At 45.8% G+C, this 17,351-nt stretch overlaps 2 protein-coding genes across 3 annotated transcripts; one reads left to right on the top strand and one right to left on the bottom strand.

Moving 5' to 3' along the window:
- Window positions 1–556: 556 nt before the first annotated feature.
- RNASE9 (ribonuclease A family member 9 (inactive)) lies at window positions 557–1,506 on the top strand. Its single transcript, XM_004584888.3, has one exon. The coding sequence runs from the start codon at window positions 679–681 to the stop codon at window positions 1,234–1,236; it is 558 nt and encodes a 185-aa protein (XP_004584945.3). The 5' UTR covers window positions 557–678; the 3' UTR covers window positions 1,237–1,506.
- A 6,755-nt stretch (window positions 1,507–8,261) lies between these two features.
- On the bottom strand, window positions 8,262–12,439 carry RNASE10 (ribonuclease A family member 10 (inactive)). Of its 2 annotated transcripts, none has more exons than XM_004584887.2 (2): window positions 12,268–12,439; window positions 8,262–9,297 (listed from the first exon to the last, which is right to left on the bottom strand). In XM_004584887.2, the coding sequence occupies exon 2, from the start codon at window positions 9,290–9,292 to the stop codon at window positions 8,654–8,656; it is 639 nt and encodes a 212-aa protein (XP_004584944.2). In that variant the 5' UTR covers window positions 9,293–9,297; window positions 12,268–12,439; the 3' UTR covers window positions 8,262–8,653. The 2 variants fall into 2 exon arrangements, with proteins under 2 accessions (XP_004584944.2, XP_058521341.1); XM_058665358.1 differs by having other exon boundaries at window positions 12,276–12,432.
- Between the last annotated feature and the right edge of the window lie 4,912 nt (window positions 12,440–17,351).

Below are 17,351 nucleotides of genomic sequence, written 5' to 3'. Positions count from 1 at the left end.
GGGGAGAGGGCAAGATCTTCTATCCCTTGGTTCACTCCCCTAATCACGGCAATGTCTGGGGCTAGGCTGGAACTGAGCCAGTAGCCAGGACTGAAGAGCTTCTTCCAGGGCTCCCACGTGGGTGCATAGACCCAAGCTCTTGGACCATCTGCTGGTTTCCCAGGAATTTAAGCAGGAACCTAGAAAGAAGAAACAGAGTTTCAGTTGTCACCCGGGTGTTGCCACAACACCAGGCCCACTTGTGTCTCTTTTCAACAAAAGTCATCGCTTCCTAGGAAGGGGCCACATGTATTTGCTCCACATGGAGAGAGGTCTGAGTCACCTCTGCCCCCAGCTCTCCCCCCACTGGTATCTTGATCTCCTCTTTCCTTCTTCATCCCTCACCCCCCACTCCTGCTTACTGTATTGCTCAATCTTTTTTTTTCTCCTGATTTTTATCTCTATTTCTTATTTCTCTCCTTTTACATCTCTCCCCACCCCTTATCCACAATCTCTGAACTAGTACACTTTGTGTCAGAATTAATTTTAACCATTAAGTCAAAGAAAGTTATATGTGAATGGTCAAAATCTTACAGTTTAGAATCACAGTGTTAGAAAACTGCCCTGTACGGAAAGCAAAACAGCACGTTTTCACAATAGATGACATCTCCTTATCTCTTTTAGTCTCCAACAAAAGAAATGTTGAGGATTCTGATCTCGATACACCCACTGTCTCTATTGCTACTGCAGCTGGCACAGCCATCACAGCCTGAAGAGAGAAGCCATTATCACGTGGAACCTGATGAAATGTACAACTACGACGAAGCTGTAGAAGAATTTTTTGGTAATGGTCCTACCAGACCACCTATCAGAGAAAAATTCATTAGGACTTTCCTTATTGGGTCAGAAAGGCCATTATATGATTCCCTCTTCTGCACTGACTCAATCTTGCTAAAAAATGTGCACCATAAGTCTCGTTGTATGGCAGAACATTATTTCATCTTAATGCCTTACAATGAGGTGAAAAAAATATGTTATACTAGGTTTGTTGAATGTAAGGATGGAATTAAGAAATGTAACAGAAGTAGGGTGCCCATAGAAGGAGTCTATTGTAAATTAACAGAAGGTACCAACATGCCTGAGTGCCAATATGATTCATTTTATAAGAAAGGGCTTGCTGTAATTATTTGTAAATGGGCAAATGCTTTTGAAGAACTTATTCCTGTTACTGTAAATGATATCAAGGAGTTACAGTAATGAGCACAAAGGCGCCCTAAGTGAAGTCTTCCTCAGGGTTTAAGAAACCATCTCTGGTGCAGGTGTCTCCCACAACAAAGACACCTTCAAGAAAGAGGAGGCATTTGAGAAGTCAGTCACCCTCTCCACAAGATCATCAATCATCCAAATTGTGAATGGTTATTTCATCGCACTCTTTGTAATCATCAACCTCCCTCCTGCTGGCCCCAACATTACCCCAAGGCCACGTGAGCTGGGGTCACTACACGGTGACCTAGCTAATGCCCGAGGATGCGTGTTTAGAATGCAATCTACGTATGAATGCGTGAAATGCAAGGACGGCCAATATTAGCAGGAATAGGAAAAGGTGGCCTGAAGTGTGCTCCCAAGACACACTCATGGAACTTTCTAGTCCAGTAGGATAAATAAAGTGCTTCATAGGACAGTGACTCTGATGTGGTTTCTGGGTTTGGAACTTGCTTCTAGTGACACAATCTGAAAGCAAGAACACTCAATCCCTTAGAGATGAGACAGCTTCGAGCACCAATGTGTAGATATTACATGTTTCCTATTCCTTCCACGAAACATGACACACATGACCACAAAAATTGGTTCTAAATGGGGGACACCTCAGGATAAAACCATATAAACACTTGGGAAAGCAAACTGTTCCAAAATACCGTCAACCCTCCAGTACGTTGGTGAATAGATTAAGAAAATTTGGAAGTTAAAATTAGGGGCCACTGCCATGGCTCAATAAGCTAATCCTTCATCTCCAAGTGCCAGGATCCCATATAGGCACCAGTTCATGTCCTGGCTGCTCCACTTCCCTTCCAGCTCCCTGCCTGTGGCCTGGGAAAAAAGTGGAGGATGGCCCAATTCCTGGAACTCTGCACCTGTGTGGGCGACGAGGAAGAAGCTCCTGACTTCAAATCGGTTCAGCTCCGGCTCTTGTGGCCATTTGGGGCATGAACCAGCAGGTGGAAGATCTTTCTGTAAATCTGCCTGCAAATAAAAATAAATACATAATTTTTTAAAAAGAAAGAAAAATTAAACAACCTAAGAAGGGACTGTGGGTTTTAATTCTTTGTATTTTGAATACTAGTTTAATTCTCATCATTAAAGCCAAAATAAGCCTCTGAATAGGTTTTCTGGAAAAACCGAGCATTCCAAAAAGCTCACATTGTTCCACAGTCCGGCAGGAGCCTGACAGCATGAACATGCCACCAGTTCACACAGAGCCTGGTATAGCAGAAAACACCAATGATGCTGGGTCTGGGCCTGCCCGGAACCTGCTCTGGGCCTTCAGTTTGTGGCTGGTAGCTCTCAGCCATCCTTGGGTATGATCAAAGAACAGAGCAGAAGGGTTTTAGAAGTCATGTGGAAGAGGTGGAGCATTGTGGCATAAACAGTACATGCACATACTGCCCTCATTCTCCTTATCTCAGTGGAAATGCGCACCAAGTGCCCTCTTGCTTCAGTCACAGGTCATGCAAGCAGTGTGTCCAGGCTTAATCCCTCGTAAAATTAGGCTTAAAATTTCCACTTAAAAGCAGATTTTGAAGGCTTCAAAGACTCATGGCCGCAGACATGGGCGTGTTCTCCCACTAAAGCCCTTGGGTAACTCCTGACTCTCCGGGACCTGACTTGCACTCTCACAGGTCCTTCCAATGTTTCCAGGGCTGTCTTCAACTGCAGTGCTGTCTGTGGATGGACCCAGCAGGCTATCAGGATCCCACTCTACACGGGTGGTCCTGCTTCCAACACTGCTGTTTCCTCTGGCGACCTAAGAATATGCTATGTTCTGTCCTTAATGGTCCAAAACATATTTGCGATCAGATAGAACTATCTTTAAAATTAAATGTTCAGGAAATCAGAGTAGGCAACAATGTTGTGGTGCATCATTATATGTCACAAAGCATTTAAACCTTACAATGCATCCAAGTGTTGCTGTTAAAAGAGCTGGGAAGGTAGCATAAGATGGCCCAAGTATTTAAGTTCCTGCCACCTGTATGGGAAACCAGAGGGAGTTCCTGGCTCCTGACTTTAGTCTGGCACAGACCTGGCTGCTGTGGGTATTTAGGGATGGAATATTAGCAGATGGAATATTTCTCTTTCTTTTTCTCTTCCTCCCCCCTCGCCCCCAGCACCATGTAAGTTAAAAAAATAATAAGAATTTCAAAAAATTCAAGCAATACTAAGATAAACTGAATTTAACATCTTGCATAAGCCTCTTTATTTATTTATTTATTGTAAGATTTATGTTTTGGTGCCATGGTGGGAAAAATTTTTTAAAAATTTACGTATTGGGGTCTAGTGTAATAGCGTCCTCACTTTGAACACACTAAAATCCCATTATGGGCACCGGCTCTAATCGTGGTGGCCCCACTTCCCATCCAGCTCCCTGCTTGTGGCCTGGGAAAGCAGTCGAGGACAATGCTGCCCATGTGGGAGACCCAGAAAGTCCAAAGCTGGGAGATAGGAACTTCTTATGGATCTCCCACATGGGTGCAAGGGTCCAAGACCTTAGCCATTCTTCATTGTTTTCCCAGGCCATTAACAGGGAACTGGAACAAAAGTGGAGCAGCCAAGACTTAAACTGGTGCCCATGTGGGACGCTGGCACGACAGGTAGAGAATTAGCTTGCCACAATACTCTGCTGGCCCCTCCACTCCTTTCTTGGAGACACTCCAATAAAAGTTGTGTCCAGTGCCCGCCACTCACCCCCACCTTCTGCCACCTGCCAAACCCTGCTGACTCCCCTCTGACCCGGGGTGCTTTCCCTTCTGCAGGCTCCTTGCATGACCACACATTGCTTCCTGAACTTTTCCTTGTCTCCTCTCATGGCCTGTGTACTGCTTACTGCTTCAAGGAATAGACTCAAGGACTGCGGTGGGTAAATGCGTCTGTCCTCACAGGAGCACCTTTACCAAGCCCTTCCTGTATGGCTACGAGTCATTGAAGCTTGTTAAAAAACTGTTTATCTGGGCCCGGCAGCGTGACCTAGCTGCTAAAGTCCTCACCTTGAGCACACTGGGATCCCATACGGGCGCTGGTTCTAATCCTGGCAGCTCCACTTCCCATCCAGCTCCCTGCTTGTGGCCTGGGAAAGCAGTCGAAGACAGCCCAAAGCTTTGGGACCCTGCACCCATGAGGGAAACCCGGAAGAGGTTCCTGGTTCCCAGATTCGGGAACCGGCCGTTGCGCTCACTTGGGGAGTGAATCATCAGACGGAAGATCTTCCTCTCTGTCTCTCCTCCTCTCTGTATATATGACTTTGTAATAAAAATAAATAAATCTTAAAAAAAAAAAAGAAACTGTTTATCTCTCCGGCTCAGCACAATAGTGGCTAAAGTCCTCACCTCACACGCACTGGGATCCCACGTAGATGCAGGTTTTTGTCCCGGCAACCCTGCTTCCCATCCAGCTCCCTGCTTGTGGCCTGGGAAAGCAGTCGAGGACAGCCCAAAGCCTTGGGACCCTGCACCCACATTGGAGAACCAGAAGAGGCTCCGGGCTCCTGGCTTTGGATTTGCTCAGCTCCAGCTGTGGCAGCCACTTGGGGAGTGAATCAGCAGACAGAAGATCTTCCTATCTCTCCTCCTCTTATAGCTGTGACTTTCCAATGAGAATACAGCAAGTCTTAAAAAAAAAAAAAAAAAAAAAGGAAATAAAGAAAGAAACTTTATCTCTCAACATTAACTCCAAAAGCTTTCTCTCTGAGGGCATTAATCAAATAAAATGGATAATTGTTGAGGTGAGGTTTTCATTTCATTCTTCCTTTTTCTATGGATACCAATTATCCCTGAGTCATTTATTGTGAAGCCTTAGGGCAGGCACTGTGGTACAGAGGGTCCCACCCAGCTTGAGATGCCTCCATCCTGTATCAGAGTGCCAGTTGAGTCTCAGCTGCTCCCTTGGACCCCAGCTTCCCCCTAACACATCCTGGAGTGTAGCAGATGGTGGCTCGGGGACTTGGGTCCCTGCCACCCACTTAAGAGACTTGCATGGAGTTCCAGGCTCTTGACTTTGGACCCTGCATCCACATGGGAGACCTGTAGGAAGCTCCTGCCTCCTGGCTTCAGATTGGTGCAGCTCTGGCCGTTGCAGTTGCTTGGGGAGTAAGTCAGTGGGCGGAAGATCTTCCTCTCTGTCTCTTCTTCTCTCTGTATATCTGACTTTCCAATAAAAATCAATCTTAAAAAAAAAAAAAAAACAAGAATCTGATCAATACTCACAATCAAACATAATTTATGTACCCAAATATATGTAAGGTCATGTAGCTTAAACACTCTAGTCAGGAGTTACTTTAAAGAAGTTGGGTCCCACAGTAGAACTAACTTAGGAAGGATAGGCAGGAAACTTCTGTGGTGTTAAAAGGATTGATGCAAGCTCAGTGCAATGGCTCAGTTAGCTAATCCTTCCTTACCAGCCTTCCTACAGGGCACTGATTCCAGCCCCTGCTCAGCTCTGGCCTTTGTGACTATTTGGAGGGTGAACCCCAGTGGATGGAGAAACGGTCTGTCTCTCTCCAATATTCTTATTCTCCAATAAAAATAAATATATCTGTTTTATTTATTTATTTTTTTTTTTAAGGAATTAGTGAAAGCCTTGTGAATTCAGTAGAGTTCAGGCTGTTAGGAGTTAATTGTGGCTGAGAGGCAGGAAACCCACAGAGCCTGTTACCCCCGCCCCAGGCTGGCTGCGGAAGCTGTTTTACCTGCTTGAGCCACTAGGAGCCTGCAGAGTATTTTGTAAATTTCTTTCCTGAGTTAGGTTCTAGGGCCTGACTTGTGAACTTTACCCAAAAGAAGAGTGAGTCGTGGGACTCCCTGAAAGCACTATGGCATCCCTTAGGGAGAAAAGCTGATGGAAATCCGTAGGAGAATGTAGCCACATCCACAGTTTAGAGAGTACAGTTGCTTCTGGTGTCTTGGTAGTTCACCCTTCCGGTATTGGCTAAGATAAAGTCAGGTTTGGAATCCTTTCACTTTCCATTGCTAAACCTAATGCCCTGAGGTCACTTGTCAAATTCCTGACTGGGCTGACTTTCTCTAAGACACACTCTTTCCGCTGGTATTTCCTTGCCCTTCCGAGCTCTCTTGCCTTGCACTGTCTTTGCTTCTTTCTCCAGAGATGGGTTTCCCCCCTATTACAGTAGAAATTTCCCTAAGCCAGGTCAGAGCCTCCTGCGACTCCTCAGCTCGGATCTGAAACGTCACAACAGCCCACAGGTCTTGACACTTCCTGCCCATCAACACGGTTTCTGTGAGGTCACTGTCAGGAGGCATGAGTCAGAGGCAGAAAGGAAAATAATGAATCGGGGAGGGCTGGGAGGATGTAGAGATAATATATACGCAAGTGGTTGCCTGCCTACAAGAACAGGAAGGACAGAGGACATTATGGAATAATTGAAGGGACTAAGTGGGAAATTAAAAGCTAGCTCAAAAGAACCAGACTCTTTCCTCTCTTCAATTGCTCATCCACATGTGTCCCTGGGGTCTGGGAAGGTGAAGCAGAGAAAAATGCTAGAGGGGAGGAAATCTCTCAATTAAACCACACAGTAAGTTCTTACAGCCATTTTCACGGATGTCTGCCTGCTCCTATGTAGGACCAACTGCACTGCTTTGCTTCTGGTTATGTTTTTAATTTTTAAAGACTTATTTTTATTGAAAGGCAGAGTGACAGAAAGAGGGGAGACAGAGATCTTTCATTTGCTGGTTCTCTCCCTAAATGACTATAATGGCCTGAGCAGAGCTCATCTGCAACTAGGAACCAGAAGCTTCCTCTGAGTCTCCATGTGGGTGCAGAGACCACTTGAACCATCTTCTACTGCTTTTCCAGGCGCGTTCACAGGGAGCTGAATTGGAAGTGGTACAGCCAAGACTTGACTCAGTGCTCATATGGGATGCTAGTGCCACAGACTGAGCCCAAGCCAGCCAAGTCACAGCACCGAATCCCCTGTTTTAATAACTAGAGACTCTGTTTCTTTTCTTTCCATTCATTTTTATTTAGACATATATGTGTATATATATGAGAGAGAGAGATCTTCCATCCTCTGACTCCCTCCCCAAATGCCTACAATAGCCAACATTGGGCCAGGCCCCAAACCAAGAGTTAGGAGGCCCATTCTGGTCTCTAGAATGGGTGGCTGGACCCTAAGTACTTGATCTGCCATCTGCTGCTTCCCAGCATATCCGTTAGCAGGTGGCTGGATTGGAAGCAGAGCCAGGACTCAAGCCCGGGCACTTCTGTGTGGGATGGACACATCCCAAGCTGAAGCACATGAATGCTCCCCTACTTCTTGAGATATTGGGATTTAGAAGAGACAGGCTAAGAGATGCCACCTGTGTCCTCTGTTTATTTAGTCCCGTAGCTATCCTCTTCAGTAAGTAGATTCAATAGTTTTTCTGTTGAGATGGTCTTTTCACCAACTTGCATCCTCTTCAAGAGCAACAAAAGGGTAGAGAGGTGCTGAGATGAGGACTCCCCCTACTCCCACCCTGTCCTGCTGGTTCCTCATCCTTTCGAGCTTCTGGTGTGAGTGGCAGTCTACTTTTTAGACTTAATTTAGAACTACTTCCCCTGCCCCCAGCTTCACCTCCTGACTCATACTTCTTCCCTCTCAAACCCTGCGTCAGACTCTGAATATAGAACTAACATCTTGTCTACCTGGGGTAGCACAAATGACAAGCATTGGCTGATTAAAACTCTGAAAGGACTTAGAGAAGTGTAGGGAAGGTCTCAAAAGAAAAGGAAGAGAACAGAGGAAAGAAAAGAAAAGGAAGGAAGGTGAGAGGGTCAGGAGGAAGCAAGGAAACTGGGGAAAAAAAACTGAAGAAGAGAGAAGAGGGGTTGAAGAAAAAGTGCCTACCCTACCCCAGCACGTGTTCTACCTTGGTCTGCGCCCCAGAGCACATCACTGGCAGATCCCCCAGCCTGTGTCTTATGTTTTTCCAGCCTCAGAGAAAACACCCTGACCCACATGAGTATTCTATGCAACCAGACACAGAATCGGTTTAATAAAATCCACACAAGAGAAGTGCAGTTGTGCAAAGCTGAGATGTCTTATGCAATTGCCACAGAGGATTGGGGTGGGTAACAGGAAAGGACAGGGGATGCATTACACTCCTTCAGACAGGCTCACCCTGACTAAGGGTGGGGCTAGAGCAGCTCTGTGCTTTTCTCTTCCCCAGAGAAGCAGCAGGTAAGCCGAGACAGATAACCTAGTGAAGCCAGGCCTCACTACCCTACTCTGCCACCTCTAATTCTGGGTACAAACTGCAAGATGGGTGACCCCAAGGCAAAGAAGAATTAAATTTTCAGGATGGAAAGAACAAATGGTCCATCCTCTCTTCCCAGAATCTTCTCTGCAGGATCTGTAAACAGGAGGAGAGGACCTCAGAAAGGAAGAGGGAAGAAAGAGAGGCTCGGCCGCTCATGGCGCTATTTGGACCTTCTGGTCGTTGCAAGTCATAAAAATGTGCTTCTCCAGAACAAAAGTGAGATAATGGCAGTTGGGAGTAACTTGGCCTGGTTTGGATAATTTGCAGAATGTCAAGTTGAAAGGACGGGGACTCTTGTGACATTTGCCATTCTTGGATTCACAGGCCACGGTGGGAGTTTTGCAGACGGCTTTGACGGTCTTGGGTTCCTCGTGGATGAAAATGTACTGCGATATGCAGCTGCGGTTGTTCTCCTTTGCCTTCTCGGCCATCATGGTGTTGCAGTCCCTCGACAGCAAGTCAAATCTCAGGTACTGGTTGTGGCTGTGGGAGGGGGCCTCAGCTCTGAGCAACCTGTCCCCTGCAGACTTCTCCGGCCTGCCCGTGCCCTCTTCTGGCCAGCCAGGTTGTTTCACCCGCGTGTTGCTTATCTCCGGACTTTCTGTGGTTTGAGCTGCCTTCTCGGTGGCCTCCGCCCTGTCCTGAAAGTCACCAGACCAAAACTCTTTCAGCGACTGCCCGCTGTCCTCCAGGACTGCTGCGGCCATTCGGAGGCCCAGCCCCAGGCCCATCCCCATGCCCAGTAGCAGCAGCAGCAGCATGAAGAACATCTGGACCAGAGTCAGCTTCATTTTGGCTGGAAGGGAGGAGAGCAATGGAAAGATAGAACTGATGAAAACTGACTGTGGCGGAGGTTGTGGCTTCCCAAGCTCCATAGCTCCTCCTGGAGCTCTCTCGCCCTGTTCAAGGCGGGGACACGCTTCCTTTCTTACCCCATTTCCCCTTGTTCCTCTCTACTGCATTCCTCCCTATTCACTGATGGGCAATGAGGGGTGGATCCTAAAAACAGGAAAGAGGACAAGGAGAAGCAGTTTTGAAATCGGGTCACATAGGGGAGTTTAGTGAGCGAAGTTGACTCTTACTGATTCCTAGACAGGAATTATTTCTGAGGGGATGGGTCTTGTGGCACAGTGAATAAAGCTGCCACTTAAGATACTTGGATCTCATAGCAGAATGACTGGTTTTAGGCTCAGTTACTCTGTGTGTGTGTGTGTGTGTGTGAGAGAGAGAGAGAGAGAGAGAGAGAGAGAGAGAGAGGGAGAGATAAAGAGAGAGAGATTGTGTTTTAGGAAGTATTTGGGCCGAGCACAGTGGCCTAGTGGCTAAAATCCTCGCCTTGAATGTGCCAGGATCCTGTATGGGCACCGGTTCTAATTCCGGCTGCTCCACTTCCCATCCAGCTCCCTGCTTGTGGCCTGGGAAAGCAGTCAAGGATGGCCCAAAGCCTTGGGACCCTGTACCCAAGTGGGAGACCCGGAAGAGGCTCCTGGCTCCTGGCTTCAGATCGACTCAGCTCTGGCCATTGTGGTTACCTGGGGAGTGAATCATCAGATGGAAGATTTTCCTCTCTGTCTGTCCTTCTCTCTGTATATCTGTCTTTCCTAGAAAAATAAATAAATCTAAAAAAAAGAATTATTTATTTATGGGCCTGTTATGGTAGCCTAGTGGCTGAGATCCTCGCCTTGTACGCGCTGGGATCCCATATGAGCGCTGGTTCGTGTCCCAGCGGCCCCGCTCCCCTGCTTGTAGCCTGGGAAAGCAGTGGAGGACAGCCCAAAGACTTGGGGTCCTGCACCCGTGTGGGAGACCTGGAAAAAGCTCCTGGCTCTTGGCTTCAGATCAGAAAGGCAGAGTTCCTGGAAGAAAGGGAAACACACAGTGAAATCTTCCACCCACTGAATAACTTCTCCAATGGCCGCAATGGCCAGAAGCCAGGAGCCAAGTGCTTGGAAATCCACCCTTGTGCTCCAGATAAAATGCAAAGACCCAAGCACTTTGGCCCCCTTCTGTTGCCTTCCCAGGTACATTATCATGTAACTGAATTGGAAGTGAAGAAGGTGAGACTGGAACCCGACTCCTGTGAGATGCTGGTGTGGCAGGCAGTTGTTTGTCATGTTGTGCTCCCTGACAATGTCCCTAAAAGCTGCAGATGATGACTGAAATGCTTGGGTCCCTGTTACCCATGTGGGAGACCTGGAAGGAGCTCTTGGCTCTGACTTTGCCCTGACCTAACCCCAGCTGTTGCTGGGGAACAAAACAACACATGGCATATCTCTCAATCTCCCTCTCTCTCTCTCACCTCCTACCCCACCTCTCCCACTCTCTTTGTCACTCCGCTTTTCAAATAAATAAATCCTTTCCAAAAAAGGGGGAAACTGTTTCAAAATAACCAAAGATGAGAGCTGAGTACAGAGATATATCCTAATAGAAAGTCAAATTCTCAGAATAGAACTGGAATTATCATAGGAGGTCACCTCTCTATTTTTATGCCAAATTTGCCATGTACTCATTCAAGTATCAACTACTCTCCTCCACCCCACAAAAAACACTTTCAAAGAATAGATAACATCAAGTCCAGATTTGTGTGTAATAGGTAAAAGCTGCTACTTGAAATGCTGTCATCCCATATGGATGCCAGTTCATGTCCCGGCTTGCTCCATTTCCCATCCAGCTCCCTGCTAATGGCTCAGGAAAAGCAGCAGGTGATTCAAGGGCTTGGATCCCTAACACTGGTGTGGGAGACCTGGATGAAGCCTCAGGCTCCTGCCTTCTGCCTGGTTCAGTCCTGGCCATTGTGGCCATTTGGAGAGCCTGGAGGGGAAAAAAAAACCCGTTCCATCTCAAGCTTTTATTGAAATCATGCCAGAATTTTTTTTTTTTAACAGTTACAGAGAGGATCTTCCATCCGATGATTCACTACCTAAGTGAGCGCAACGGCCGGTGCTGAGCCGATCTGAAGCCAGGAGCCAGGAGCCTCCTCCAGGTCTCCCATGCTGCTACATGGTTCCAAGACTTTGGGCTGTCCTCGACTGCTTTCCCAGGCTGTAAGCAGGGAGCTGTATGGGAAGCAGGGCTGCCTGGATTAGAACCGGAATGCATATGGGATTCTGGCCCATTAAATATCTTTGTCTTAGGAAATGAAACCTGAAATATATAGGAGCAATGGAGCCCAATGTATTTAACCTACTCTCAATATAGAATTTACATACACAGATGTGTAGGCGTCTATGTGTTTACAGATGCATAAGATGATAAAATAAATGTGGGAGGAAATTCTAAAAGAATCGATCTTGGTAAGAGTGCTCAGGAGTGCGGTGATCATTTGGTCTAAGAGTTAAGATGTGTCTTGGGATGCCCACTTTCCTCATCAGAATGCCTGCCTTGAGGATTAGCTTCTCTGCTTCCGATCCAGCTTCCGGCTACTTCCTGAGCAGTAGCAAGTGTTGGCTTAAGTACTCGGATCCCTGCTATGCAAGTGCAAGACGGAGTGACTTCAGTGTTCCTGGATTCAGCCTGACCTAGCTCCAGCGTGGCTGACATTTGGGGAATGAACCAGCAGGGGGGAGGTCTGTCTGTGTGTCTTTTTGAAAGCAAGTCTTAGAATAATAAAACAGTAATAAAAGGATTTTAAAGAGAGTACTCAGAAATTTCTTGTATTATTATTATTTCCAATCTTCTCTGAAGTAAAAAAACACATTTTTCTTTTTTTAACTTTGAAGAACTTGCCCTAGTGTTCCGTGGGGCACCCAGCACCTCTGTGACTTACCTGCACACCTGAGTCGCTTTGCGGAGTCTGGTACCTTCCTGCTCCCCACGCTCTTCGCTCCCAGATTCTCCTCTGTGTTAGAACAATCTGGACGCTGGTGTGTAGAGTATAACTGTCTGCAAGTGGTCAGTGTGCTCTTAAACACTTCCTTCTGAAGCCCACTCCCCCTCAACCCTCACTCAATGGTGAATAAATACACTCTGCCAAGTCCCCAGTTCTACTCCCACGGACGTTTAAGTTAAGGCCATTGAAGCCTTGAGACAAATCCGGACATCCAAGACAGGAAACGCGTCCAGCCAGGGAATCTGCAGCTTTCTTTCTTCAGTCAATTGCTCCACTCCTTAGTTACACCCACGACTTTGTGGCTCACAGCAGTCTGACCCTCTGCATGACTTTCAAGCCCAGTCATGGCCTTGTATCGCCCATGTGTATTTCCTCTAAGCCTTTCCTGTCGTTTCTGGAATGTCAAGCTCTTTGGCTTTTATTTATTTACCCTCTAACACGGTTATTTCGTTTTCCACGTTCAACAACTATTGCCATGACTTAATTTGAAGATTCAGAGTATTTCAGTCAATTATGAATTCTCATATCCCTCCACTTCTGAGCCAAGGACAACCTTTCCCATAAGGATATCCAGATTTTATGAATCTGATCAATTAGCCATAGATAAGAGACCGTGTTAAGCAGCATTATCATTGTCACTCTCTATGACAATGCTGGGTAAATCAAACAGGGTTTCAAACTTGAGTCAGAAGTTCACTTGTTAAACCAAAGTTGGCTTCATAAGACAATATTTCTCAGAATTTTTCAGATAATGGCCTGAGAGCCACTCCGGTGTCCTATAAATCTTTCATGCTGACTTTTTCTTTTTTTACAGTGCCGATGTCTGTAATTTACATTAAAAAGACAAAAACAAACCTACATAACACACTGAACTTCAAACAAGGCACTTCTGTTCACCCTCATCATATGCCTGTCCTAGCCTTCTTTGGTGTCTGTTCTACTCACTCATTCCACTGGTCTATTTGTAATGAGAAGAGGAAAGCAAGAACCCTCTGTTGAGTCCAGTGGCAGTTAGAGACAATAGGGATAATACATTCAACTAAAGGTACCACCTGCTAGATTCTCACTGGAATGTCTGGGTAATTTTTAGAGATTATTTGAATTTAATTAATTTAATGTGGTGAAAGAACTTAAACCTGTGGTCTAAACATAGCCTTTGAGCAGGTTTTTATTTTTTCTTTTCCTAGGCCACAACTTTCTTTCTTTCTTTCTTTCTTCCTTTCTTTCTTTCTTTCTTTCTTTTTTTTTTTAGATTTATTTTTATTGAAGAGTCAGATATACAGAGAGGAGAGACAGAGAGGAAGATCTTCCGACCAATGACTCACTCCCCAAGTGACCACAATGGCAGCAGCTGCGCCAGTCTGAAGCCAGGAGCCAGGAACTTCCTCCAGGTCTCCCATGCGGGTACAGGGTCCCAAGGTTTTAGGCCATCCTCCACTGCTTTCCTAGCAGGCCACAGTTTTCTTATCATAAATTTCGATAATAGTGACACCTTATAGAACTGTTATGAATATTATGTAAGATGCTACACGGTAAAGTCTCAATATGTTAGCCATCGTTGATAGTGTTATTACTATCACATACTAATCATCAACACATGACCATTACCCACCCAATCAATGTGATTTTCTTGTATTAAGGTAGCATGTTCTGCAGCAGAGGCCTAATGGTTGAACGTGTTTCTAAGATGCTGGCATTGTTCAACTGGGTCAATTGCTGCTTGTGATGTCAGCTCTTCGTACCGGAAAGCAGGCCATAAGTTGGGAGCTGGAAGGGAAGTAGAGCAGCCAGGACGCGAACTGGTGTCTATATGGGATTCTAACTTGCAAGATGAGGTTTTAGCCATTGATCCATTGCATGGACCCTCCTTTTTTTTTTTTTTTTTTTTTTTTTTTTAGATTTATTTACTTTTGTAGAAATGGCAGATTTATAGGTTCCAAGGCTTTGGGCCATCCTTACTGCTTTCCCAGGCCACAGGCAGGGAGCTGGATGGGAAGTGGAGCTGCAGAGCACAAACTGATGCTCATATGGATGCAAATGTTGGCGGGTGGAGGATTAGCCAGTTGAGCTGTTGTGCCTGCCCAGCACATAAACCCTCTTATACTTTGTATATCCCAATTCTCCTAACATCGGCCAGCTCTTTCATTCTCAAAATCTTTCCTTCCCTGATTGCTGTGGTTCCTGATTTGTGTTTCTGTCCATTCAAATCCCGGCCTCATCCTGGGTCCACTCAGTGGCCCATTTTTCTGGGGGAATTACTGCACTATGTCTTGTTCTTTCTGCCTGAGTGACCTAGGTAACTTCTGTAATCTTGGAGGAGTTTTGCTAATAAAATGTGAGCAATAAACAGACTTCAATTTCCCTAATATGGTACAACAGGAACTTTCCAAACCAGTAGTCTGCAGAGGGAGCTCACCCAGACCATCAAAGCTGTCAGTCTGTCTTGCCAAGTGGCCCTTTGTCTTCACCCACGCCTCCTGAGGGAAGAGGGCAGCTTGCTGACATTCTGGGTCACAGCCTCGGTAAAAATTATATTCTGGCTCCTTATCAATCAGTATAATACTCACTTTTAAAGATTTATTTATTTTTATTTTAAAGTCAGGTATATAGAGAGAGGAGGAGACAGGGAGGAAGATTTTCCATCTGGTGATACACTCCCCAAGCAGCCACATGGCCGGAGCTGGATCAATCCGAAGCCAGGAGCCTGGAGCCTACTATGGGTCTCCCACACGGATGCAGGGTCTCAAGGCTTTGTGCTGTCTTTGACTGCTTTCCCAGGCCACATGCAGGGAGCTGGATGGGAAGCGGGGTTGCCAGTTTTAGATCCAGTGCCCATTTGGATCCTGGCATGTGCAAGGTAAGGACTTAAGCCGCTACGCTACCACACCGGGCCCAATATTCACTACCTTTTTACAGACAGATTTTGTCATTCTCTTTGGAGGATTTTGGCTAAAAATATTTTTTGAAATATCTTTCTTATTTTGTATGCCAAAGAAACAAATTTCTTTATAAACTGCATACTTTTAGTATGAATCTTCATAACTCTTCTTATTCGAAAATTATCACTAACAAAATGAAATAATGATGACAAATAATAGAAGCTTTTAAGTCTATTCCAGGATGGGTGTTGGACACCGGGGTAACCTCCATGTGGGATGCTTGCGTTTGATATCGGAGTGCCACTGACAGTCCTGGTTCTTTGGCTTCCAATTCAGCCTCCTGCTAACCCACTTGGGAGGTGGTATATGTGGGCCCAAGTGTTTGAGTCCCTGCCGCTCACATAGGAGACCCAGACGGAGTTCCAGATTCATGGTTTCAGCCTGGCCCAGCCCTGGCCAGTGCAACCATTTAGAGAGTAAGCCAGTGCATGGAAGATCTTTGCCCTCCTGCTCCTTCTGTCATTCTGCCTTTCACATAAATAAAAAGATTTTTGGGCCCGGCACGGTGGCCTAGCAACTACAGTCCTCTGAATGTACTGGGATCCTATGTGAGTGCCAGTTCATGTTCCAGCAGCCCCGCTTCTTATCCAGGTCCGTGCTTGTGGCTTGCTAGGAAAGCAGTCGAGGACGGCCCAATGCCTTGGGACCCTGCACCCGCATGGGAGACCTGGAGGAAGTTCCTGGCTCCTGGCTTTGGATCAGCTCAGCTCTGGCTGTTGCCACTTGGGGAGTGAATCTTTGGTAGGAAGATCTTCCTCTCTGTCTCTCCTTCTCTTTCTCTCTCTCTCTCTCTCTTTCGCTATATATATATATGTATCTGATTTTGCAAAAAAAATCTTTTAAAAATTTAAAAAATGAAAATAAATTCATAATCAGGTTTGAAATAATCCAACAGGAAATAAAAATAAAATATGGAAGAGAGATGAAACAATAGGTTAACGTTTATTATAATTGAAGTTGCATATGATGGGCATTTGGGGTAAATTTTATTCCTCTATTTCAGTGCATGCTTGAAATTTTCTAAAAAAAAAAAAAGGAAGGAAAAAAGGGAAGAGAAAAGAAAAAGGAAGAAAAGGAAAGAAGCAAGGAAAAAGAAACTGCACATAGACCAAGGAGGAGTGATGAAACAGGTGATGAGTGAGCAAGTTCAGGCCGTTCTGCTTTGCTCTTGGGTTTTTGCATCCAGTACACACTGCTCCTTGCTCCACTTTTTAAAATTATTATTATTAATTACATTGTATTATGTGACACAGTTTCATAGGCTCTGGGATTCCCCCAACCTCTCCCCTTACCCTCCCCCCATGGTGGATTCCTCCACCTTGTTGCATAACCACAGTTCAAATTCAGTCGAGATTCTTTCATTGCAAGCATATACCAAGCATAGAGTCCAGCATCTTATTGTCTAGATAAATTTAACGGTTTCTTGGGGAGACCATCTCTGGTCTGAAGGCAGAGCTGGCAGAATATCATCCTGGCTTGCTCCACTTTTGATTTCCTCTTCTGACCTAGGAGAGAGCTTGTAAAGCCCTAGAGGTTTCAAGGAGTGAGCCAAGGGAGGGGTGTGCCCAAGTGGTATTGTTTCACTCTCAATGTTAGGAAGTCAGCCCTACCCCATGCACCCGCCCTTCAGCTGAACCCTGGCTGAGCTGGTGTTGACAGAGATTGCAGTGTGTTGAGGAGAATGGAATGCCCTAAGAACAGAAAAGTAGGGTTGTGCAGATGTGGAAGAATCTGTGCTGGACAAGAGAGACAGGAAAATGGGAAGCACTTGGCCCTTATTTTCCTCTTGTCACCCTCAGCAGTGGAGGAAGTCAGGAAAGAGTGGAATCTGGGACAGAGGAATTTGCATGAAGAATAGACATGGCTCATGTGGACCGCCAAAATTCAGATCATCTTCCCGTCTTCACAGCTGAGCACAGGCCAGCCTTCCCAGTAAACACCAGAGCTGAGACCACCTGTGGACGTCAGATTTTTGAGATTTCTTCCCCCCTCACGCACCACAAACTGGTCAAACACAGTGTAAGATTATACCACTTGAGACATATCCCTCTAATAATCTTCCTGCAGTTTTTTCTTTTTAAA

Source organism: Ochotona princeps, chromosome 6 (genome assembly GCF_030435755.1).
Source record: "Ochotona princeps isolate mOchPri1 chromosome 6, mOchPri1.hap1, whole genome shotgun sequence".
Lineage (NCBI taxonomy): Eukaryota > Metazoa > Chordata > Mammalia > Lagomorpha > Ochotonidae > Ochotona > Ochotona princeps.
Note: the sequence above shows the minus strand (reverse complement) of the source record. Positions and strands in the feature narration are given on the sequence as shown.